The sequence below is a fragment of the Pinus tabuliformis genome, chromosome X (genome assembly GCF_031772625.1).
Source record: "Pinus tabuliformis cultivar Carrire ecotype Pingquan chromosome X, CPIR1, whole genome shotgun sequence".
NCBI classification, from domain to species: domain Eukaryota; kingdom Viridiplantae; phylum Streptophyta; class Pinopsida; order Pinales; family Pinaceae; genus Pinus; species Pinus tabuliformis.
In genome coordinates this window covers 1,459,998,968-1,460,025,093 of record NC_142308.1, presented here as the reverse complement: position 1 = coordinate 1,460,025,093, position 26,126 = coordinate 1,459,998,968, and the positions used below count along the sequence as shown (strand labels likewise).

At 40.3% G+C, this 26,126-nt stretch overlaps 1 protein-coding gene across 2 annotated transcripts in view; it reads left to right on the top strand.

Annotated features, from left to right (window-relative positions):
- The window catches only part of TRS120 (transport protein TRS120), a 230,816-nt gene that overhangs the window by 54,631 nt on the left and 150,059 nt on the right, over positions 1-26,126 (top strand). For both annotated transcript variants that reach the window (XM_089450070.1, XM_089450071.1), the window contains exon 6: positions 3,182-3,473. In XM_089450070.1, coding sequence (XP_089306196.1) covers positions 3,182-3,473 — 292 coding nt within the window. The remainder of the gene's footprint in view (positions 1-3,181; positions 3,474-26,126) is intronic.

Genomic DNA, 26,126 nt, shown 5'->3' with positions numbered 1-26,126 from the left:
TGAAGAACAATGTTTGGGAAGTAGTGCCGAGGCCTGAAGGTAAATCAGTTGTTACTTCTAGATGGATCTACAAGATAAAGCATGCTGCAGATCGCAACATCGAGAAGTTCAAGGCTCGATTTGTGGCGAGAGGGTTCTCACAGGTAGATGGAGTTGACTATGAGGAGACCTTTGTTCCCATAGCTCGGTATACATCTATTCACTCGATTATATTGATTGCAACAGAGATGGGTTGGAAGATCCACTAGATGGATGTGAAGACTGCATTTCTCAATGGCTTCATTTAGGAGGAGGCTTATATTGAGTAGCCGAAGGGATTTGAGGTGCATGGGAAGGAGTCCCATGTATGTAGATTGAAAATGGCACTCTATGGCTTGAAGCAAGCTCCTAGAGCTTGGTACTCTAGGATTGGTACATACTTGCAGCAGTTGGGTTTCACAAAGAGTGAGGCTGATCCGAACATATACTTTATTGTGGTGGGTGAGGAGCCGCTCATTCTGGTGTTGTATGTTGATGACTTGATCATCACTGGTGCAGAGAGACTCATTGAGGGCTGCAAGAGAGATCTTGCTTCAGAGTTTGAGATGAAGGATATCGACTTGATGCATTATTTTCTGGGATTGGAGGTGTGGCAGGAGGAGGGGCATTTCTTCCTGGGACAAGGGAAGTACATTGTGGATATTCTTAGTAGATTTCACATGGAGGACTGCAAACCCATGTCTACACCTATGATCACTAATTGGAAGAAGTCTCACGCTTTTGATTCTGAGTTGGTGGATCCTACTCTATACAGACAGTTGATTGGTTGTTTGATGTATTTGGTCAACACTCGACCAGATATATGTTTTGCAATTAACATTATGAGTCAGTTCATGTGTGAGCCTAGGAGAGTGCATTGGGTGGCTGCAAAACACATTCTTCGTTACTTGTAGGGGATTGTGGGTTTTGGTCTGGATTATAGACAGGGTGATGGAGTGAGACTGTCAGGGTACACGGATTCATATTAGGCAGGTTGTGCTTCAGATAGGAAGAGTACTTCCGAGTGTTGTTTTGGGTTGGGTTTGGCAGTTATGTCGTGGATCAGTTAGAAACAACAGTCAGTTGCATTGAGTTCAACTGAGGCAGAGTATATGGCTGCTAGTTTGGCTAGTTGTGAGGCCATATGGCTTCGCAAGATGTTGTTTGGTCTATTTGGTCAGGCATTGACACCTTTAGTAATTTACTGTGATAATCAGAGTTGCATAAAACTCATGGAGAATCCAGTTTTTCATGACAGGTCAAAGCATATTGAGATCAAGTATCACTTCATTAGAGACTATGTCCAAAAGGGAGCTGTCAAGCTTGAGTACATTTCCACAAATGAGCAGGTAGCAAACATTTTCACCAAAGCCTTACCACGGGGCAAGCATGTCTACTTCAGAGACAAGATGGAAGTGGTGAGGAACACTTTCCTTGGTAGGAGGGAGTGTTAAAATTTGGGTACCAAAGGACAAGTGGTTCCCTAAGGCTTTGATCTTTGGCCTAGGGAAAAGTGTCCAAATTTATTTTTTACTTTTTTTTTCCTAAAGTGACTTTATAAGTGGTAAAGTCAATTTAATTTAAAAGTGACTTTATAAGTGGTAAAGTTACATTATAATTTAAAAGTGACTTTATAAGTGGTAAAGTTACATTCTAATTTAAAGGTGACTTTATTAAAGTGAATGAAGAATTAGAAAGTGAAAAAGTGACTATGGAAATAAGAGGCTAAGTGGGTCTTTATTTAAGTGACTGAGTTAAAAAATAGAAAGTGAGAATTAAATGCACATTTATTCTCATCCCTAGATCTAAATGAATTTCAGCCATTAGATCTTAGGGTAACCCAAAAGGTCATTTAGAGAATAAAAGGAGAAGAGAAGAGGAAAAGATCAATTCATTCTTTCATGAGCATTTGAGAGAAAGAGAAGAGAGAGCAAGGAGAAAATTTCTGAGCAGTGAGGAAGTGAAGGAGAGCAGCAAGAAGACATTTCAACAAATCTGGGCAGCAACATTTATTGGCAGCAACATTTATTGGCCGTACAACATTTAATGCTGTTTTATTGCTGTAAAAATTTCTGTTTTGGCTATTCGCTAATTGGCACGATTTTCGAAGTGGAGTTCAAGCACTGAAATTGAGATAAGTTGTAATTTGTGGTTGCTGGAATTTTTACTGTGTAATTCAGTTTCTCTGTAAAAGCGTTTTCAGAAATAAAGAAGAGCTTTCAAACTGGTTTTCCCCAAGAGTTGTACGGGGTTTTTTCAGGGTCACATTGACCAAAAATCACTGTGTTATTTTTTGTGTGCCGCTGTCATAATTTTGCTGTGTTTTATTTCTGCAATTTCAGCAGTTGTGAAATCTCTAAATTTTTGTTTTCAGAAAATTATTGTCATTTCAAGAGTTTAGAATTTTTATCATGCTTGGATTTAAAACTAAATGCATGGAGTGACAAGGAAAACTGATAACCAGAGTGGGGGTTGAAATTTCTTCACGTCAATGCAACTGTATCCAGCCCTGCTCCTATTATAATACCCGAAGTTGAGGCTTGTCCTTGATGGAGGTAAGTAGCGCAACTCCCTTGCTTGTCTCCTCATCACTCTAACCATGCTAGACATTCCATCCGTATCTTGAGCTGTATCAATCCTTTTGAGGAAAGTTTGCCTTGCTGGAAATGAAGGGCCTGTATTCTTTTTCCAATTTCTTAAAACAGTTACATTCACTCTTGGGCAACAACTATTTAGCTGTTGTCAGGTAGCATTATGCTATTTTGAGTAAGTCTACAAGTGATGTTATGTGGTTCTGAAATTTATGTCTATTACATTTATTCTATGGAGAATTTCTTGCTTCTAATGATGTCCAAAATTTTAGTGTGCAAACCTGCTCTATTGATCTTTCTAACTTTCTAACCCCGTGATTTCGGAAATGATGCTCTACTTTCTCATGATCTCAGTCTGCCATTATATTTTATAAATTTTTTACCTGAGAATTTGTCAAGCTGGGTGCTGTATTTTAATGAATACCTCTGATTTTCTGTTTATGTTTACAGTCAGCACTAGCTATGACATGATTGAGCATTTTTTTGGAGGTGATTTGAATTCATTACTATATTTAAAAGTACATTCTATGGATAATTGACAAGACTCTGTTCTATGAATTGCAAATCAGCAGAAGGGAGATTGCTAAGGAAGTAGTGGAATTGCTGATGGGTGCTGCTGACGGGGCAAAAGCTCTCATAGATGCTAGTGATCGCTTGGTGTTGAATGTGGAAATTGCTCGTTTGTTTGGTGCTTTGGGCTATGAGCGAAAGGCTGCTTTTTTTTCCAGGCAAGTAGCTCAGCTATATTTGCAGCAGGACAATTGTTGGGCTGCTATCAGTGCTTTGCAAGTCTTAGCGATGACATCCAAGTCTTATCGTGTTGAAAGTAAAGCAGCCATGAATAAGTCCCGTCATTCTTCAGATGTGAGTGCTCCTTTGTTTATTTTTGCATGCAGTGGTTGCTTTTGATTCTTATAGACGTATGTCCAGGGTGTTAATCAGGTATTTTGATTTCTATATTTAGTTGTTCTGGTTTTGAGTATAGCTATAAAAGTCTCTGACATGTTTTCTATTATAAATGGCTTAACGTAAGGGGATGGCTTGTAAAGCATATCAAGTGAGTGTTATTTTAAGGAAAACTCATTGATGACTTTAATTAGGTAGTCCTGGTGTTTGTTGTTGGATATGCTGCATGTGATTTTAATTAGATAACAATAGCTCTTTTTATTCAATTCCTTTTCCATTGCCATGTAGGTAAGGTTGCTCTAAATGTGATCCGATTGTAGTTATAACTGTGATACATCAGACTGTCTGAAGCATATCCTTTCTTCCTATTCGTTTCATTCCAACTCAGCATATAGTGAGTTAGGTAATTGACTGTATGGTTCCAGAATTAAAACCAGATTTTGAATTAGATAGGTCGATTAAAAAAATATTCTATTTATGGTGTTGCTATTTAAAGTAAAATTTCATTGAAAACTTTTGGCAGTGTTGTTATGAATAAAGTGTGGCATTGATTGCATAGTTTCATTTGATTTAGGGAAAAAGGTTTTTCTTTGCAGTTGAAATTAAAAACATGGCCTGGAAATCCTCTGTTGTGGATGCTGATAATATCCTTAATATAGTTAAGCATGTTTTCTCTCAAGCATTGTCTCTATGCTTAATTAGCACTTATACATTGTCTCTATGCTCAAGTTAGCCCTGATCCGTGTTAATTGCAGTCAAAGTCTGGAATGAAATCAACCTTTCTATTTTGAGAAAGAGGTATGTTTGTTATCTCATGGGGAGATAATAAGAGAGCCATCCTGACCTTGAGCGCTAGTAGATGAGCCAAAGGGGAAGTTGTCTAAGCGGACGTTCTGAAGCATGTTATTGATCCCTTGCTTTTCACAGTTTGGTGGGTTTTCTCTTGTTCGTGGTCACAACTGCTCTTTATGCTATCTCTAGTTACCAATGTGATATGATTCATGACGTAAAACAGATCTGTCATGTATTAGTAGCCTACGTAAATATCATAAGGAGCTATTCTTCTTTATCATCTATCTAATTGATAACATGATATGAGTCACTACTTAAAAGAGGTCACTTGTAAAGTTAGAGTATAGTTAAGGATGTTACATTCCATTGAGTTTTGTCTTCTCGTTATGTGATCTTCAATTATCGCCATTGTATGTGTTATTACTTAAAAGATATCCCCATAAGATCAAAGTCCACATAAATATCATTTTGGGTCATGTTCTCTTTGTTTCATCTCTAGTTATCAAAACGATAATAAACAAGTCAATCCTTCAGAGTTGATTTACTGTGTAAAATCACAAGACAAATATCTATGAAAGCCTTTATCAAGTCTCTTAATCTACTAAAGTGAGAATTTCATTTGACTTTCTATATTATGATGAAGTCAAGGGTGAACAAAAGATTTGTCATCCACATGAAAATACACTAATATCTCTGATCCAAACAACTACAAGACTACCCTAATTGGACAGAATTGTGCCAAACTTTTAAAATTGGCAACTAGGGCCAAACTCCATGTGGATCACCTTATTTATGGGTTCTGATATTTTTCCTAGATTCCTCTCATCGAGAGGTGTAGGATTGATCTTATGATCATCCGATTCCGATAAGTATTTATGGAGATATGAATTTATTTTGATTATGGGCAAATTGTCAAGGTCGGCCAACAAACTTATGTAGGCTCACAAACCCAACAATCACGTCTATTCATCCTCAACGTTTGCATATAAATACAAGGAGCCTCCTCTACATTTGGAAAAAATCATTCACTCATCTTCTCTCTCTCTCTCCTACGCATAAAAGGAGCCTCTCTCTCTCTCCCACGTGTGGCTGAAAGGAAGATGTCCTAGGGCAAGGAAGACGCTGAAAGGACGCTAGGGCAGCAGGTCATCTTTTTGACCAGTGTTGTCCAAGCGTTGACCATCTAGAAGTGTGGATTGGGTGTGGTTGCCTCTCCTAGGCAGGCTGCAATTTTTGGCACAAAAACCGAGGTGATCTAACCTCTGGTTTGGCTGGTGTTGACTGCCCTAGTTTAGGGCTGCAAATTGACTGTACTTTTGTGACTGTTCAAGCGATGTTTCTTCAAGCTGTTCGAGGACAAGTTGATTGGAAATTGACCAAGCATTTTAGAGGTCAATTTCAACAAGTTTGATCCATTGTTTTAAAAAACGGCCGTTTCAATACCGAAACGGCCGAGTTGATCCGAGCCGATACCCTCAGCCATGACTCGGCCTTTGAAACGGTACGTTTGGCCGAGTCAGCCATGACTCGGCCAACTCGGCCGTTTCTGTTATGACTCGGCCGAGTCACAAAAAGCCAGCCCAGAACACGTTAAACAGCAATTTAATATTTTTTTAATGGATTTTTAAGGTGATTTCTGATTGGTTTGGACTCCAAGGTGTTATATGAATTTGCTAAATGTCATTTGGGGTCCATTCCCCCTCCCAAACCCTATTTAACACACTCAAATGCTCTCTACTATTGATATGCTACTCAAATTTCATGGTAATGTTAAATTACTAAAGTAAAAGTGACATTCTCCTTAATCTTCATTTTCATCCTTTTACTTAAATTTTTAACATTACCATGAAATGACTCAGGATGTTTGAGAGTGGTTTCGGCCTCATTGGATTTCATATGGAGAAAGTAGAATTTTAGATTTCATTCAAAATCCAGCGGACTTATCAGTTTTTCAGGATTTCAGGATTGGAGGATTGCAATGTTTCCATTGAATTTTGTCATGTATTAGGGTATGGAACTCTTATTTAATCAAGAGCACCAATCCCTCTATGTACCTTGATGTTAGTGACATTGGTTGTCGAACTCCTCTGGGATTCGCTCCCAAACCAGGAGCTTCTGAAAATGTCGCTCCCGCTCCCATTTTCGCTCCTGCTCCCAAGTAACACAAAGAAGAGAAACCGTTTGGATAAAAAACGGTTAAATGTTCTAGTTTATGTCCAATACAACCTCCGGTTCAGACGAAACCATTTGCTGAACAAAAGACCTGATTCAGATCCCATTGTGTTGGAAGACATTGATCCAACATGAGATTGGGTAGTGGAGGGTCGTCCAGCAGAGTTTGATCTTGATGAGGATCTTGATTTAGATTTAGATATCGAGACATCAGTTGAACTTGAACATGCTGTTCAGTTGAATGCAGATCCCAATCCACCATCCTCAGTCTCACAGCCAGGAAGGACTCCAGTTGTAGGTGTGTTTGGAAACATGAATGAAAATCTCTAAAATTATGTTTAAAATCTTTAAAATTATGTTTTTTTATAAAAAAAATAAATATTTAATGATTTTTTACAACGACCGAGTCATTGAAATCGAGCCGGCCGAGTCATTACCGTTTCGGAGTCGGAGTCGGAGTCGATTCTCGACCGAGTCGGAGTCGGAGTCAGAGTCTTAAAACATTGGTTTGATCAAGTTTGACTTTGCTGATCTAGGGTTTACTGCTGCTGATATAAAATTACAAAATTCAGATTTTGTACTATTTCTCTCTGCTGAACTATTGAAGATAAAAGAAGCTTTGATCAAAGGGTTTCCCCGCATTGGGGTTTGTCCCTGGCTAGCCGCCCCTTCTTGTGTCTCTTGTCTTGGCTTGTTTTCTGTTGATCATTTAATGTTCTATCTGCACTTTACTTAATGTATATGTGATTGCTAATCTGTGGGTAATAAGAAGAAAAATAAGTAAACTGCTCGAAGCATAGAACATACCATAATTTAACATGGTATCAGAGCTGAGGTGAAGACAAAGCCCAAGCAAGAGCAAGAGCAATTACGGAATAGAAGGTTGGTAAGGCTATCTTAAAGAAATCATGGGGTCCTCAACGCACTTCCGTGCTAAAGACAAACTACGTGAGAAGTCTGACTATCATGGATGGAAGATGTCTCTCGATCTAACATTAGAAGAACATGAAGTGTTGGACCATGTGAGAGGTGGAATTGTTGACCCTCCATCAAATGCATCCGCTGCTGCTAGGAACAAATGGATCAAGGGAGAAGTCAAAGCAAGGAAGATCATTCGGGACTCTATCGACAAGTGCTTGGTGGCCTATGTTTCCGAGCTGAACACATCCAAGGAAATCTACGATAGACTGGTGAGTTTATTTAAAGTTAATGATGCAAATCAAGTCTTGTTCCTTAGAAATAAGCTGAAGGAAATTAAGAAGGGCAAAGGTGAGAGTATGCAAGCATATTTCTTAAGGATCACCGAGGTCATGAATGATCTCGTATCTATTGGGGAAGTAATTCCTGACAGGGAAATGACACTCACAACTCTTGGAGGACTGCCATCTGAATGGTATATATTCAGGACTACTCTTCTCAACAATAATGTAATTCCTGGATTTGAGGAATTAATGGCCAGATGCATTCAAGAAGAAACAATGATGGAAGAGCAAGAAATGCCCATATTTAAAGGTCATCCCTCTGCCTTTTCTTCTCATACTAAAAGAAGAAACAATTCCAGGGCTAAATTCAAAAGAAAGGCTGGACCAAAGGGTGGAAGAAAAGAACGATGTTACAATTGCAATAAAACGGATCACCATGCAATGGAGTACCCTGATAAAAGGGACTCACACTGGGACGATGATCAAAATCCCTCTCAAGGCAATCAAAAGAATTGTAGGTCAAATGGCAGAGGTAAAAGAAGTGCCGGAAATCAAGGAAGAGGACAACCATTCAAGAAGGCAAGAAATTCCAAGTATGAATCTAACACTGTTAACAATAAGCAAGATGAATATTATCTACCAGTAGCTCTATCTACTACTGCTCCCCCGGACTCGCTGGGAAATTGGCTTATTGATGGTGGTGCCTCAAGGCACTTCACTGGTTACAAAGAAGCTCTCTATAATTTGATAGAGAAGGAAACCAACCTGGAAATTGCTCTTGGAGATAATTCAAAATATCCCGTGAAAGGCGTAGGAAATGTCACTCTTCAATTGAATCAGGGTAACACCATCCACTTACAAGATGTATTATATGTACTTGATCTCAAAAAGAACTTGGTGTCCATTTCGGCAATGGAAGACAAAGGCTACAAGGTGGCCTTCAGCGATGGCAAGGTACGTGTATGGAAAAAGAACTTTAAAGATGCTTTTACTCTTGGGTTTCGAGTTGATTCATTATATTAGGTCGGAGGAAGTCCGCTGGGTGTCATGTCTTGTGACACATCTCTTCAGTCCAAACTATGGCATCAGAGGTTTGCTCACCTTCATTATAAAGCTCTACCTGATGTAAGAAAAATGGTGACCAGGATGCCCGAGTTCAGATTAGAGCAAGAAGGTGTATGTCCAGGATGTGCCGAAGGAAAGCTCAAAAGGGGACCATTCCCCTCAAGCCAAAGCAAGACCTCCGATATATTGCAGTTGGTTCACTCAGACATATCCGGTATGATGCCTGTGAACTCCTTGGGAGGATATTTATATTACCTCACTTTTACAGATGATTATTCTCGCAAGACTTGGATATACTTCTTGAAAAAGAAGGATGAAGTGTTCTCCTGGTTTTGACACTTCAAAGCCTTGATCGAGAATCAAACCGAAAAGAAGATCAAGACCTTAAGGATTGATAATGGGACTGAATATGAATCCAATGAGTTTCATGACTTTTGCAAAGAGGCTGGCATTAAGAGGGAGACTACTACACCATATACTCTTGAGCAGAATGGTGTGGCAGAAAGGAAGAATCGTACAATTGTGGAAGCTGTCCGTGCTATGCTCCATGATCAAAGACTTCCAAAGTTTCCATGGGACGAAGCTGAAAATACTGTTGTATATGTAAAAAACCGATGCCCTCATCAAGCATTGGGTTCCAAGGTACCCGAAGAAATGTTCACCGGTAAGAAATCTGACGTATCTCATTTTAGAATTTTTGGAAGCCCTGTATATTTTCATGTGCCTAAAGAGAAAAGGAATAAATTGGGTGCATCTGGAAAGAAAGGAATCTTCGTGGGCTATAGCGAAAATACTAAGGGCTATAGAATCTATGTAGCTGGTCAAAGGGAAGTCGAGATTAGTCATGATGTCACCTTTGACGAAGATATGGCTCTTAGCAAAGTAGACAATCTTCCTACTTTAAGGGGATCTAAAGAAGTTGACACCAGGGAACTGAATGAAAAGGAAGATGAGACGATGCCCGATGGCTTAGGGGGACACTTGATGATGCTGAAGGACACATTGCACCCAGAGGAACCTTCCGTGAAAGTAAGAAGCCTAACAGGTATCAGGGATACCTGACCGTCATGAGCACGACCATCCAAAATGAGCCTTCGTCATTCACAAATGCTGTCAAGCAGCAAGTATGGAAAGATGCTATGACCGAGGAATATGAGTCCATTATGAAAAACGATGTTTGGGATGTGGTCCCCATACCCCAGGACAAAGCAGTTGTCACTTTAAAATGGCTTTACAAGATAAAACATGCAGTTGATGGAAGTGCAGAAAAGTACAAGGCTCGTTTTTCACTTGTGGCTTCTTCCAGAAGGAAGGTATAGACTATGATGAAATATTTGCACCTGTTGCCCGATATACCACCATCCGCTCGATCATAGCCCTTGCTGCTTCGCAAGGATGGAACCTACATCAGATGGATGTCAAGACTGCGTTCTTACATGGTTTGATCAAAGAGGAGGTCTATGTGGAGCAAACCGAAGGATTTGAGATTTATGATCGAGAATCTCATGTGTGCAGGTTGAAGAAGGCCCTCTATGGGCTAAGCAAGCACCTCGAGCATGGTATGAGAGGATCGATAGCTACTTGATGAAGCTGGGATTCACTAGGAGTGAAGCCGACCCCAACCTTTACTTTAAGGTTATAGATGACAAGCCTCTCATACTGGTGCTATATGTTGATGACCTCTTTCTAACAGGTGCAAACCCTCTCATTCACGAATGTAAGAGGGAGCTGGCTCCTGAGTTCGAGATGAAAGACCTAGGACTTATGCAATATTTCCTAGGATTGGAAGTCTGATAGAAACCAGGGGAGATTTTCCTATCTCAAGGAAAATATGTGGTGAAGATATTGGAGAGATTCGGCATGGTGGAATGCAAACTCGTAACTACCCTGATGGTGCTTGACTTCAAGAAGTTAAGTGGTAGTGCTGCCGGAATTGTTTTACGAAATGCTACCGAGTATCGTCAACTCGTCGGAGCATTAATGTTCTTGGTGAACTCCCCTTTGGATATATGCTTTGCAGTCAACACATTGGGTCAACATATGGTTGAACCTCACCACTCACATTGGATTGGTGCCAAGAATCTGTTGAGATATCTTCGTGGCACAATCACTCATGGGTTGAGATACACTGCCGGAGATGTGAGACTACTTGGGTATACTGATGTTGATTGGGCAGGCAGTGTGGTGGACCGAAAGAGCACTTCTGGGTGCTGTTTCTCTTTGGGATCTGCCTCGATATCCTAGATGAGCAGGAAGCAGAAGTCGGTGGCTTTGAGCACCACCGAGGCAGAGTACATTACTGCTAGCATGGCCTCCTGTGAGGCAGTTTGGTTGCGAAAGCTCTTCAGTGAGCTGTTTGGATTTACATTGGATACCATCGTGATCCTGTGTGACAACTAGAGCGGGATGCGTTTATCATAGAATCTCGTATTTCATGATTGCTGCAAGCATATCGATATCAAGTACCACTCTATTTGAGATATGGTGCAGCGAGGAGCAATAAGACTCCAACATATCGGTACAGATGAACAAGTCGTCGACATTTTGACAAAGCCCCTAGGAAAGGTCAAATTCCTGACTTTCCGAGAACGACTTGGTGTCGTTCAGAGACCCTCTTATGAGGGTCGAGTATGATGTATTGAGCTCTGGGAGCTCCAGGGGGCGCGGGGTACTTCTTGGAGCAACATGTGACCACAGGGCGACTCACCATCCCCTGGTGGTGCACTATGTACAGGGTAAAGGTTCAACCTTCCCCTGTGACACCCCGTGGCGACTGTGGAACAGGATGATTAGTTCTCTTGTGGGCCAGGATGATTCGTTCTCTGTGGCGACTGTGGAACAGGATGATTAGTTCTCTTGTAAGCCAGGATGATTAGTTCTTCGTGGCATCTACTAGACAAGATGATTCGTTTTCCTGTGGACAGGATGATTAGTTCTCCTGTCGAGGCATCCTACCCATGCAGTCTGGGACTCATGGGAAGTACCTCTCATCTGATCAATGAGCAGGGAAATGAGGATAGGGACCATAGTAGTACTATCGATGGACGCATCGCTGTATCTACCGTACTCCCTATGCTAGGATGACCTCCATTGATCTGGGATCAATGATACTGATCTGGGATCAATGAGAGTGGTTCACACTCTGAGACCGACTTCGGGTCAATGGAGGATGGTATGATACATCCTCGATAATTTCTTCTTCGTCATAGTTCGAGCAAAGCAGAGCAGAGCAAAGTCGAGCAAAGTAGAGTAGAGCAAAGCAGAGCAGAGAAGAGAAGAGTGGGGTCAAGCTGTATAGGACAGTGCATTTGATGGATGGATAGCAGTGACGGTCTGACGGATTGCAGATGAAGTTCTCCCTAGTTGAGAGGGAGTGTTAAAATTGGCAACTAGGGCCAAACTCCATGTGGATCACCTTATTTATGGCTTCTGATATTTTTCCTAGATTCCTTTCATTGAGAGGTGTAGGATTGATCTAAAGATCATCCGATTCCGATATGTATTTATGGAGATATGAATTTATTTTGATTATGGACAAATTGTCAAGGTCGGCCAGCAAACTTATGTAGGCTCAGAAGCCCAACAGTCACGTCTATTCATCCTCAACGTTTGCATATAAATACAAGGAGCCTCCTCCTCATTTGGACAATTCATTCACTCATCTTCTCTCTCTCTCTCTCTCTCTCTCCTACGCATTAAAAGGGCCTCTCTCTCTCTCTCACACGTGTGGTTGGAAGGAAGACGTCCTAGGGCAAGGAAGACACAGAAAGAAGGAAGCTAGGGCAGCAGGTCATCTCTTTGGCCAACGTTGACCAAGCGTTGACCATCCAGAAGTGCGGATTGGGTGTGGTTGCCTCTCCTAGGCAGGCCGCAATTTTTGGCACGAAAATCGAGGTGATCTGACCTCTGGTTTGACCGGTGTTGACTGCCCTAGTTTAGGGCTGCAAATTGACTTCAGAAATCTGCAAATTGACTATACTTTTGGGCCTGTTCAAGGGATGTTTCTTCAGGCTGTTCAAGGACAAGTTGACCGGAAATTGACCAAGCATTTTAGAGGTCAATTTCAACTAGTTTGGCCAAGTTTGACTTTGCTGATTTAGGGTTTGCTGCTGCTGATATAAAATTACAGAATTCAGATTTTGTACTATTTCTCTCTGTTGAACTATTGAAGATAAAAGAAGATTTGATCAAAAGGTTTCCCCGCATTGGGGTTTGTCCCTAGCTAGCCACCACATCTTGTGTCTCTTGTCTTGGCTTGTTTTCTGTTGATCATTTAATGTTCTATTTGCACTTAATGCATATGTGATTGCTAATGTGTGGGTAATAAGAAGAAAAATAAATAAACTGCTCTAAGCATAGAACATACCATAATTTAACACAAACTTTATGCCACTATGTTCAACATGTGGCTTTTAGAGCATCTGAGGATGAACAAACTTATAGCTAAAGGAAAAGTAGGTTTTAGGAATGGCTACAATACCTTGAACCACATACTCACACTTTGGGCTATTTTTCAATGGGCTAGGAAATGGTCATCTAGAGTCTTGTGTTGTTTTGTAGACTTCCTAATGGTTTTGGTTAAGTTCCAAGGGAAATCTTGTTTGAAGCATTTCAAGAAATTGGCATATGAGTTTGTAATTTTTACTATCATGAGGCTTGTATGCACTAGTATTAGAGCTAGAATTGGCTGAAGATCAGTTTGGGACGTGTTACCCACCAAAAAGTGGGTAACCCCTAGGAGAAAAATTTTCTCCTCCTTGGATAGCCAACCAACTATCAACCCTGTTAAATTTCCGTGAAACTCTGCAACTACTTAGATGAATAATTGAAAACTGAAACCTAGTCAACTTTCACCAAGATACAAAGTCTTTTAATAATTCATAAGTAGCGGAATAAAACATAGAGATAAAAGCACATGCACAAATTGACACACTTATTTTTCTCTGGAAATCCAATAGGGAAAACTTGCTTGCTTCATGTGGCTATTTTATTGATTGTTCTTGAGCACTTGGATCTGTTACAGAGCAATTTGTCTGCCTTGAGAAAGTGTTCTGATTCTCACACAAATCTCAATCGATACAATTGATCTTGGCTGACCTCGATCTTGCTTGATCTCAGCCCTCTAGCACACAATTGTTCCTTTGTTGCCTCCTTGACTTGCTCTGCTAAACCTGCTCACTTCTACGCACTAGAAGCCTCCTAAGTCCTTGCGCATTAGGTCTCCATTCCATAGCGCACAGGAGGTCCCTAAATCCTAGCGCAATTTCTCCTATTTATAGGGAAAATCCTATATCCTTGGGCACTTCTTGCCTCCTATTTCTTAGGATCTAGCTCCTCTCCTATGCATACAACCAACTCCTAAATCCTAGCACACTTGTGCCTCCTGTTTCTTAGGACACAATTCCCGTGCTCTTCACTGTTGAAATATGTAACTAGGTTTGGTCTTCATAATGACATATGTAATCATAATTTTATGTATTTAATGAAAATGGAAAAAGAAATTTATTATTGTTACTCTTGATGCATGAGTTTCATGCTCAAGGTTATTTGATTTATAGGTCAAGCACCCATTGAGTGCTTCTAGGTTTGTCATTGAGTCATTGTCATGTATGGAAGACCCTTTTGGGCATGTTACATATTGTAAAGAAAATTTATTTGAGTCAATCTAGATGTCAAAGGCCCTCCAAGACCTTGTCATAGTGCTACAACAAGTTGGCCTTCAAAAGGAACAAGTCGTCCTACCTAGAAGGACAAGTTGACCTATTAGGGAACTCTAAGAAGCCTATAAATAGAAGTATTCGACCTCATTGAACGATCATCTATTCAAGCATCAAGAAGTTCGATTAAAGCAAGAAAAGGTGACCTAAAAATTCAGCAAATGAAGAAGAGACTTCAAGGAGAGAGAATCCAAAATTTGAAGACGGTTTTAGGGCTAAAATTCCTCGCACGTGCAAAGTCGCTTAGGTACTATTTGTTGCAGCAAAGGCCGACTTATTGTAGTCACAATAGGGGGCCAAAAACAAGTAAAAGAGGTACTATTAAGCCAAGTTTCAGGAGAAGAAGTTGCTATTCAAGCGAAGGAGAGAGGAGGACAAAATCACCATAAAACCTCACATGTGCCACCTAGATTTCTGTTAGAAACCAGGACAATACTGAGGGGGGTGGTGAATCAGTGTTGTAGCAATTTTACTAATTCAAAATTTCTTTTTACTTTGTGTGAGAAAAATGAGACAGTAAAGAGCACTTTCAACAATAAGTATGATAAACAACTACTTAAGCAATCAATGGAATATTCAAGGAACAAATAACTTCATAAACTGCTTCTCCATTTTATTAATAGGGTAAGCTACAACTTGCAAATGCAATGTTCTGGCTACAACTAGTAGGAACCTACAACTTCCTAGTTTATCAACTGCAACTGAATGGAGCTACAACCCCACCTATTATCCAGCACCCAGTGGAAGGAGCACCAATCCCTGATCAATTAGCTACAACTTGCTTTGACACTCACTATTCCATCTTTCATCCATTTTCACATTAGGATCAATGATTGCCTTCTCAACTTTCAAAATCAATTAAATATTTGCCACTACTTAAATAAAAACACCTACACCAATCTCTGATTACTGTGAAAACACCAGCAACTTCACCTTACCCACAATTCTCCATAAAAACTCTCGTGATCTCTGTCTCAAATTGTTTACACAAGCCTGCTTATAAATAATTTTTGGCTTGCTAATTTTGGCATGCATCTTGCATTAGATCTATGCATGTGCCTTTAATTTTTTGCCTTTGTCTTGTTTAGATTAGTCCTTTGGACTTGTTCTCCAAGTTATTTGACCTCAACAACCATTCTCTGCAAGTTAAATTGAGTTTTACTGCAGTTTTTAGCTAATCTAGACTTTTACAGGTTTTAACAGTGCTTTTTCTATCTTTAGCTGCAGTTAAGTTGGCTTAACTGCCAAATTTACTGCTAAACTGTCAGTTTCACCGAATTTGGGCTTAAGCCCCCTTCGCTGGCTCCTTTTCTTGCTTCTTAGCCATAAGACCAGTGTTCATGACCATCGACTTAGGTCTCGGGCACTAAACCCTTTTAAATCCTGTTGGGGCCTTTTTTCCTTTGTTAATGGCTCCTGACTCTTCTTTTTAATTCAATTCCTTAAGAGTTACGGGATTCCGAGATACGGGATGAGTTGGCCAGTAGGATCTGCTCGACCCTCTGTTCATTGGCTACCGCTCTGTCCACCGATATCGCATCCGCCATCAATCTTCCGGGATGACCCATCCCGGATGATCCCTCTGGGATGATTTCACGCTGACATCATTAGGGACACTTGGCGCCTCTGGAGTGGTGACACATGTCACCCGGAAACAACCCACTTGGGTACCCAAAAATGCCATATCTGCATGCCACATGTCCACCTCTTATTGGCTGGTGATGACATCATCCTCTACTGTTTGTCGAGCCAATCATGAGCTCCCACAGGTTCTCTTGGAGGATAGAGGAAGGATCCTCCGGGGTCTTGTTTTGCGACCATTTCCTTTGTTATTCGGAAAAACCACTGAGTACAAAAAACTGTCCTTAACATCATTCTTGAGCGGATTGTGGTTTTGGGAGGGGTGTTGTCGGGGTAGATCTCCGCTGTTGATCTTACAAGATCAACTGTGAACAAAACCACCTCCTGTGATCATTACCTCTCTCCAAAGGGCTGACTTCAAGTGCTGTTAGATCGTTGCCATGTGGCTCGACTCCACCTGCTCTGTTACATGCAGGATTTCCGGGAGATCACTGCTGGGTGGGCTCCACTTGCCTGCCAACTTGTTGCTGCCATGTTTTCGCGGAGCTCTTGCTTAGAGGCTCCGCCAGTCTTCGCTGTTGTGCCAACTTTCGCTGCGTGCCAAAGCTCCTCCAAAACCTCTGCTAACTATCCATTTTGACTGGCTCTAACTTTTGATTCAGGAGTCTATTTTCAAACTTCCTTATATTGTTGGAAATCTCTTTAAGAGTACTTTCCAGTTGAGTGGGTCTGATGTGGCCTTTGAGCTCATATAATACATAAAAAATGACTTCAATCTCTCTACTATTCTTTGCACGTGGTTCTCTCTTTTTGTGCCTAGAACCTGCGCTATCTTTTGACATTTGTGCCTCCTACTGCCACCTGCTGACACTTGTTGACATCAATGACAACATATTTCCAACATTCTCCTGCTTTGGCATTGATGGCAACACCAGAATCGTACAAAGCACCTCTTGCCCTTCTAGGAACACCCTTAGCAAAACATGAGTGCTGCTCCCCTTGAGATAAGCTTCTGCTACTATGCTTGATAGATTTCTCCCACTTTAGATTTCTCCTTCCATATATCTCTCCCTCAGTTTTAATTTTGTTTGATTTCACTAGATCTCTCCAACATGCTCCCCCTGTCACCATGCTTCTCTAGTCAACAAATCTTCCTCTATCATGTTGATCCTTGTGGACCTGGCAGCTTCACTTTGATATGTTGAAAAATGTACCAGCTGCCTTGCTTCCTCTTGAAGGAAAAGCTAGTGAAGGGAGGCAAAAGGAATGACTCCCAATCTTTGCCTGAAATACTTAAACTGTTCTCTAGGAAGGGGCTTAGTGAAGATATTAGCAACTTGCTGCTTGGTAGGTACATTCTCCAGTTTCACAATCTGAGCTGCAACTTGCTCTCTCAAGAAATGATACTTGATGGGGATATGCTTGGTCTTAGAGTGAAAGTCTAGATTCTTTGACATGTTGATTGCACTTGTGTTGTCACAAATAATGGGGATCGGCTGATCATAAAACACTTGTACATCTTGCAAAGTTTGCTTCATCCACAGAAGTTGACTACAACAAGAAGCTACTGCAATATATTATGCTTCAACTGTAGATAAGGAGATGGAAGCTTGCTTCTTGCACAACCATGAAACTAGACCTTCTCCAAGAAAGAAACCACCACCACTTGTGCTTTTTCGATCATCTATATCACCTGCCCAATCAACATCAATATAAACAGTAAATGAAAAATCATTACCTCTTGGGTACCACAATCCATAGTCCATTGTTGCTCTGAGATATCTGAGAATTCTTTTGGCTGTAAGGAGATGACTTTGTCTAGGAGTTGCTTGAAATCTTCCAACTATTGCAACAACTTGCATGATGTTTGGCCTTGAAGCTGTCAAATACAAAAGGTTGCCAATGATGGAGATTCATACATCTTACTAAGCTTGCAACCTGTCACCATTGGAGTGCTCACTAAAGAGCATTCTTCCATGCCATATTTCTTTAGCACTTCCTTGAGATACTTGCTCTGAGAAATAAAAACGCCTTTAGGGGTCTACTCATCTGCAATCCAAGGAAATATGATAGCTCTCCAAGCATGGACATCTCGAATTCTGCCTTCATATCAGCTGCAAATTCATTGTTCAACAAATCTGAATTACTTGTAAAGATGATATCATGATCATGAATATATACTACAACCATAATGAGTTTGCCATCATTTTCTTTACGTATAAATTGCTATCAGCTACTCTTTTAAATCCACACTTGATCAGGTAGCTGTCTAGCTTGGAATACCAAACTCTAAGGGCTTGCTTGAGACCATACAAAGCCTTCTTAAGTTTGCAAACATAATCTGGGTTGTCTGTCAGCTGAAAGCCTTCTGGCTGCTCTATGTAAACTTCTTCCTGTAGCTCTCCATTAAGAAAAGCATATTTGACATCCATTTGATAGATTTTGAATTTCTTGAAACAAGCATATGCCAAAAACATTCTTATTGCTTCTAATCTAGCAACAGGAGAAAAAGTCTCATCAAAATCCAATCCTTCTACTTGAGCATAGCCTTTGCATACCAATCTGGCCTTGTTCCTTACCACTTTTCCACAATCATTTAACTTATTTATGAAAACCCACTTTGTGCCAATGACATTCTTGTTTGCAGGTCTTGGAACAAGTTCCCAAGTCTGATTTTTCTCTATCTGGTCCAATTCTTCATTCATGACCTTTAGCCAATGTTGATATTGACTGGCTTGAACAATATTCCTTGGTTCCTCCATGGACAACAATGTAGCATGTGCCCGTGTGAGGGAATCCTGCAACCTCGTTCTTGTCTGCACTCCATAGTTTAATTCTCCAACTATTTGATTAGCTGGGCGATGTTTTTGTACATACCCTCGGGGATCTCTGGCTTTTGAAGTAGGGGCTCTTCCTAGCTTTCTTTTGCAACTACCTCATCATTCTCATCACCAATGCTTACTGAGTCATTAGCGCTGGATTTTTCGAGCTGTTGCAATTCTTGATCATCGTGCTCATCTACTTTCACATCTATACAATCAATGATTCTCTTGCTGACTTTATTGTAACATCTGTACCCTTGCTTTTATTTGAATAACCCAAAAAAGGCCTTCATTTGCTCTGGCATTGAATTTCCCAAGTTTCTCATCATTTTTCTTAATGTAACATCTGCTGCCAAAATTTTTGAAGTGTTTGATTGTTGCTTGTCTACCACACCACAACTCATAAGGAGTTTTGTCACTGTTGGGTCGAAAATGAGCTTTGTTGAGGATGACCACTATTGTATGAATTGCCTCTGCCCAAAACCTTTGTTGGACATTCTTTTCTGTCATCATTGCTTTGGCCAACTGCTGCATTGACCTGTCTACTCTCTGCCACACCATTTTGTTGGGGAGACTCTGCTATGGTAAACTGCCTTTTGATGCTATTTGTCTTACATAATTCATCAAACTCCTTTGAAGTGAACTCACCTCCATTGTTTGACCTGATGCTTTTGATTTTGCAATTGGTTTCATTCTCAGCCATAACTTTGAATTCTTTAAACTTCTCAAAAGCCTCAAATTTCTCTTTGAGAAAGGAAACCCACATCATCCTGCTGAAGTCATCAATTATTAGCATAAAATATAACTTACCTGTGGTTGATTGCATTCTGGATGGTCCACACAAATCCATGTGCACCAGCTGCAATGGCTTTGTTGAAGAGTTTTCCTTTGCCTTGAAAGGAACTCGAGCTTGCTTTCCTAGTTGACAAGATTTGCAAATAATGTTTTCTGGTTTTGAAAGCCTGGGCAGGTCCTTGACTGCATTTTTCTTGCTAAGCTTGAAAATCTGGTCAAAGTTCAGATGTCCAAGCCTTTTGTGCCACAACCAACTCTCATCTGTTTGGGATAAGCAACACTGTTCTGTCTATTTTTTTGAGCACATAGACGTTATTGTTTGTTCTTACAGCTTCAACAACTTTTTCACCTATGCTTGTGGACTTGATTTGACAATTTTTAGCTTTGAAAATCACATCATAACCTTGATCACACATCTGAGACACACTCAACATATTATGTTTCAGCCCATCAACATACAAAACGTTCTTAGCTTTACCTTTGCCATTTGAGAGACTGACCATTCCTTTTGCAATTATTTTGCTTGGAGCATTGTTACCAAAAGTAACATTACCTTTGTCAACTAGCTTCCAAGTGAGAAAATTGCTTTTGTCTCCTGTCATGTGCCTAGAACAACCACTATCCACATACCAATGGCTCCCACCATTGTGTGCATACAGTGCAATATCACATTGCTCTGATTTTTCTTTTTCTTTCCATACTTTGGGCTTCTATTCAGTTTGTTCAATAACTGGCTCTATCTTCTTTTCTTTAAGCTTGCAATTAACTGCTATATGCCCAAAATTTTGGCATTTAAAACATTGCACTTGATAATTCAGGGGAGCAAATGAATTATTATACCTGGGTTTGCTTCTTCTCTGCTGAATTATTCTCTTGGATTTGAGTTGTCTGTATGATAAATTAACTCTGCAGTTTGCAACTTTGTGGCCATAATTTGTGCACGTAAAACAATATCCAGGGAAGACATCGTTGTACTTGGATGGCTGCCTTCTGCGCTGAGCAGAATTTTGAGCAAATCGATTTGCATGGACAAAGTGCTCCTTTTGCTGATTTTTCTTTGACTGAGTATTGTCTTTTAGCTGCTGTGTGGGCCCTTCTTTTGCTGGGGGAACGAAGGTAATTGTCTTTTTACCCTTTAGTTCAACTGCTGCGCTGGACTCACCATCAAAACCAAGACTAGTTTGATCTTTGGAGATGCGTTGAGCCTCCAGAATTTCATTTAAATTTTGTCCCTTTGCTGAATTTCTGATTGAAGCTGAGCTGTGTTTTAGCCTTTTCAAGCTCCTTCTTCAACAACACAATTTCTCCTTCCAACTTCTCACAGATTTGAGCCTTTTCAATCAACTGCTGGTTCAAGGAATCTTGTATTTTCTTACTTTCTTCTAATTGCAGAAGCAATGGCTCAACAACCTCAACCTTATCCTTTAATAAAGACTCCTTTTGGGTTTTGTTTTTCTTCCTCAACCTTTCTATTTCTTCAAGAGCACTTACTAGTTCTCCTTCAAGGTCGACTTCTCCTTCTTCATTATCAGAGTTAATAACCTCGACTTGCAGATTTTCAATGGCCATTAGCATGAATTCCTTAGGGCTCTCATCATCTTTGTCCTCATTTGAGGATTGGCTAGTTTCAGTTTCTAAAGAGCTCTCATCTTGAGCATAGAAACCTCTCTTCTTAGCCTTTAGGATCATAATCCTTTTTCTTCTTTTCAGGGCACTTTGATGCATAATGACCAACTTTGCCACAATTAAAACATTTAAAGGGCAACTTACCTTTATACTTGCCTGATCCTCGCTTGAGCCTCCTCACAAAATTAGCTTCTTCTTCATCTAATTAGCAACATGTGTCAGCATGTTCATCCTTGCACTTCTTTTTTGCTTTGAAGGTTGATTCTTTGGCTGTAGACTTTCCTTTAGAACTCCTCATCTCATAGGCAGTGAGTATTCCAAGGAGTTGATCTAGAGTGAGAGTGTTCAGATTTGCCATTTCTTCAATGGCTGACACCTTGGGATTAAACCTCTCAGGAAGAGATCTTAGCACTTTTTGAACTACCACGTCTTCATCTAGCTTCTCATCAAGCCCTCTTATGGTGTTCACAACTTCATCAACTCTTAAAAAATACTTTGCAATCTCTTCATCATCGTGCATGCTTAAAGATTCAAATTGCATCCTAAAACCTTGGAGTTTAGCTTTCTTTACCTTGTTATCTCCTTCATAGTAGTTGCTCATCTTCTCCCAGATAACTTTGGCAGATGTGCAATTCATCACCTTGACAAGTTCTGATTCAAGTAGGCCAGCAAGCAAGGCATGCATTGCTTTAGCATTGCATGTGAACTCAAACTTATGATCTTTCATAGCCAATTTCGGTGGTCTTTGATATTCTTCTTCCACAATATCCCACACATCAACTCCAAGTGATTGAATGTAGGTCTTCATCCTCACTTTCCAAAACACATAGTTTGTTCCATTAAACATAGGTGCCTTATTGATAAAACCTCCTTCCTAGTTTGCCATGGTCCTTGATCTTTCTTCCAACTGTTAGACTGATTAGAAGTAACCGATTCTGATACCAATTGTTGGAAACCAGGACAATATTGAGAGTGGGGGGGGGGGGGAGGGGGTGAATCATCAATATTTTAGCAATTTTACCAATTCAAATTTCATTTTACTTTGTGTGAGAACAATAAGACAATAAAGAGCACTTTCAACAATAAATATGATAAACAACTACTTCAACAATCAATGGAATATTCAAGGAACAAATAACTTCACAAACTGCTTCTCCATTTTATTAATAGGGCAAGCTACAACTTGCAAATACAATGTTCTAGCTACAACCAGCAGGAAGCTATAACTTCCTAGTTTATCAGCTCCAACTAAATGGAGCTAAAACCCCACCTATTCTCCAACACCCATTGGAAGGAGTACCAACTCTTGATCAGTAAGCTACATCTTGCTTTGACAATTACTGTTCCATCTTTCATCCATTTTCACACTAGGATCAATCAATCACTGCCTTCTCCGCTTAAAAAACAATTAAATCTTTGTCACTACTTCGGGAAAAAAACACCTACAACAATCTCTGATTAGTGTGAAAACACCAGCAACTTCACCTTACCCACAATTCTCCATACAAACTCTCGTGATCTTTGTCTCAAATAGTTTACACAAGCTTGCTTATAAATATTTTTTGGTTTGCTAATTTTGGCATGCATCTTACATTAGATCTATGCATGTGCTTTTAATTTTTTGTCTTTGTCCTGTTTAGATTAGTTCTCTGGACTTGTTCTCCAAGTTATCTGACCTCAACAACCATTCTCTGCAAGTTAAAATGCGTTTTTTGCAGTTTTTAGCTAATCTGGACTTTTACAAGTTTTAGCAGTGCTTTTTCTATCTTTGGTTGTAGTTAAGTTGGCTTAACTGCCAAATTTATTGCTAAACTATCAGTTTTGCCGAATTTGGGCCTAAGCCCCCTTTGCTGGCTCCCGACTCTTCTTTTTAATTCAATTCTTTAAGAGTTACGAGATTCCAGGATCCAGTATGAGCTGGCTGGTAGGGTCCACCTGACCCTCTGTTCATTGGTTGCTGCTCTGTCCACTGCCACCGTGTCCTGTGCTCTACAACTCGACATTGCCACCAATCTTTCGGGCTAATCCCTCCGGGATGACTTCATGCTGACATCATCAGGGACACCTAATGCCTTTGGTGTGGTGACTTGTGTCACCTGGAAACAACCCACTTGGGTACCCAAAAATGCCATATCTACATGCCACGTGTCCACCTCTTATTGCCTGGTGATGACGCCATCCTTTGTTGTCTGTTGAGCAAATCATGAGCTGCCACTTGTCCTCTTGGAGGAGAGAGAAAAGATCCTCGAGGGTCTTGTTTTATGACCATTTCCTTTGTTATTCGAAAAAACCACCGAGTTCAAAAAGTTGTCTTCGACACCACTCCTTAGCGGTTGTGGATTTGGGAGGGGTGCCGTTGGGTTAGATCTCTGCTGTTGATCTTACGTGATCAACTGTGCACAAAACCACCTCCCGTCATCGCTACTTCTCTCCAAAGGACTGGCTTCAAGTGCCGTCGGATCGCCGCCACGTGGCCCGACTCCACCTGTTCTGTTACATCTGGGATGTTGATATTGCAAGCAAACAAATGTCATGATGAAAGGCCATCATAAAAGGTAACCTTGATTGATGTTCATTTTTTATTTTTGAACAATCTCTTGTTAGGTTGAAATAGGGCTACCGAAAGAAAGTTGTGGATATCACCTACATCTAATACTCGTGATTGGATGGAAGATCCTGAAAGAAACATGACTTGGAAAAGGTAGCCGTATGAAGGAAAGCAAGATGTGGACTAGAAGATCATTTTTCGATGAAAAGAAGGATGACGTGACTATTGGTTCAATCCTATGGTTCGTTGAAGGAAAGTGATGAATGGTCGATGCCCTACGAAGAAGATCTAGAAGATAAAGGCTGCATAATGAAGAAGATGAAGTTCATGACATAGAAAGGAGGAGCTCTACAAGCAGCTAATAATACCATGATCTCCACTAAAGATCAGATAATTGCTGTTGGTAACAGGTCCTTAGTTAAGAGGGAGCTTGGACAAGTCCTTGGGTAAGAGGGAGCTTGGGTATATTCCTTTTATAGGAATGAGTATATGTTCCCTAGTTGAGAGGGAAAGATAGACACATCGTTATTGTCTTCATATTGTGAAGAAAGAATGGAGGATTGGGTAAGCAACTGAGATTGATTCCGACACTCTTTGAGGACGAGGTAGGACATCCAATAGGTAAGAGTAGTCAAAGAGGAAATTCCTTAAGGATGTGTTATTTTAAGATAGGAATTGTCCTAAAATGACATACCCTGTGAACACCCAGGTTGGGTATGTGCCTTGAGAGACAATGATGATGGTGTTTATCAGTCATTGGTCTCGCCAACATTGTGTTTTGATCTTGTGGAGAGATAGAGCTATTAGTCAAGGCCTTGGTATGTGACAATGTTGATTGGTATGATGAGATGCTCTGGGATAAGATAAGTAAGTAACTTATGAGATGGTTTACCAATCCGACTCTTCTTATGAGAATTCTTTAGTTTGAGAATGTCTAAGTACTTGTATGGATTATGAATACCTCCCTAGTTAAGAGGGAGTGTTGAAATGTGTAACTAGGTTCTGTCTTCACAATGACATATGTAATCATGATTTTATGTATTTAATGAAAAGAGAAATAAATTTATTATTTTTATTCTTGATGCATGAGTGTCATGCTCAAGGTTATTTGATTTATAGGTCAAGCACCCATTGAGTGCTTCTAGGTTTGTCATTGAGTCATTGTCATGTATGGAAGACCCTTTTGGGCATGTTACATATTGTAAAGAAAATTTATTTGGGTCGATGTAGAGTTAGAGACCCTCCAAGATCTTGTCATAGTGCTACAACAGGTCGACTTTTAAAAGGAACAAGTCAACCTACAAAAGGAACAAGTCGACCTACCTAGAAGGACAAGTCGACCTATTAGGGCATTCTAAGAAGCCTATAAATAGAAGTATTCGACCTCATTTAAAAATCGTCTATTCAAGCATGAAGAAGTTTGATCAAAAGAAGAAAAGGTGATCTAAAAAGTCAGCGAAGGAAGAGAAGACTTCAAGGAGAGAGAAACCGAAATTTGAGGCCGGTTTTAGGGCTAAAATTCCTCACACGTGCGAAGAAGCTTAGGTACTATTTGCTGTAGCAGAGGCCGAATTATTGTGGTCGTAATAGGAGGCCAAAAACAAGTAAAAGAGGTATTATTGAGTAAGCCGAGTTGCAGGAGAAGAAGCTGCTATTCAAGCGAAGGAGAGAGGAGGACAAAATCACCATAAAACCTCACACGTGCCATCTAGGATTTCTACAACAGGGGCCAAGAATTGCAGATTGAAATTATAGTCCAAGGTTGCAGGCTCAAAGTCTAGGTCGAAGGAGAGACTGCAATTGCTACAAGGCAAGATTGACTTCGTTTGACTTCTCTATAAAAGGAAAAGGTTGACTTGGTCTTGGAGGGATATTTGTCAAGGGTCATAGGTCTTGGAATTTGTCATTTGGAATTCTATAAGAAGAGAAGAGTTCTCGTGGGTTGTCCTCTCAAGAAGAGAGGTTTTGGCCTTGGCTGATAGCCTACATCTTGATCTTGTGTCCTCTTGTCTCATTGTTTTATAGTTTGGTAGCTGTTTGATAAGAACACTAATTATAATCAAGTGAAAGAAGAAGCTAATCAAGTTAAGTAAAAACACATCACAAGCACTTATTAAAGTAAGAGAAATCACCTACTCATGTTGCTCCTAGATTTCTCAACATCCACAATCAAGGCTTTCTCACAAATTCGTGAGCTTTGTCTTGTCACAAGCCTTTGTGCACAAAACAATTGAATTTCCTTGTGCCTTCGTCCTCCTCTATATAGGCCCAATTCCAACATGCAAGGAGAC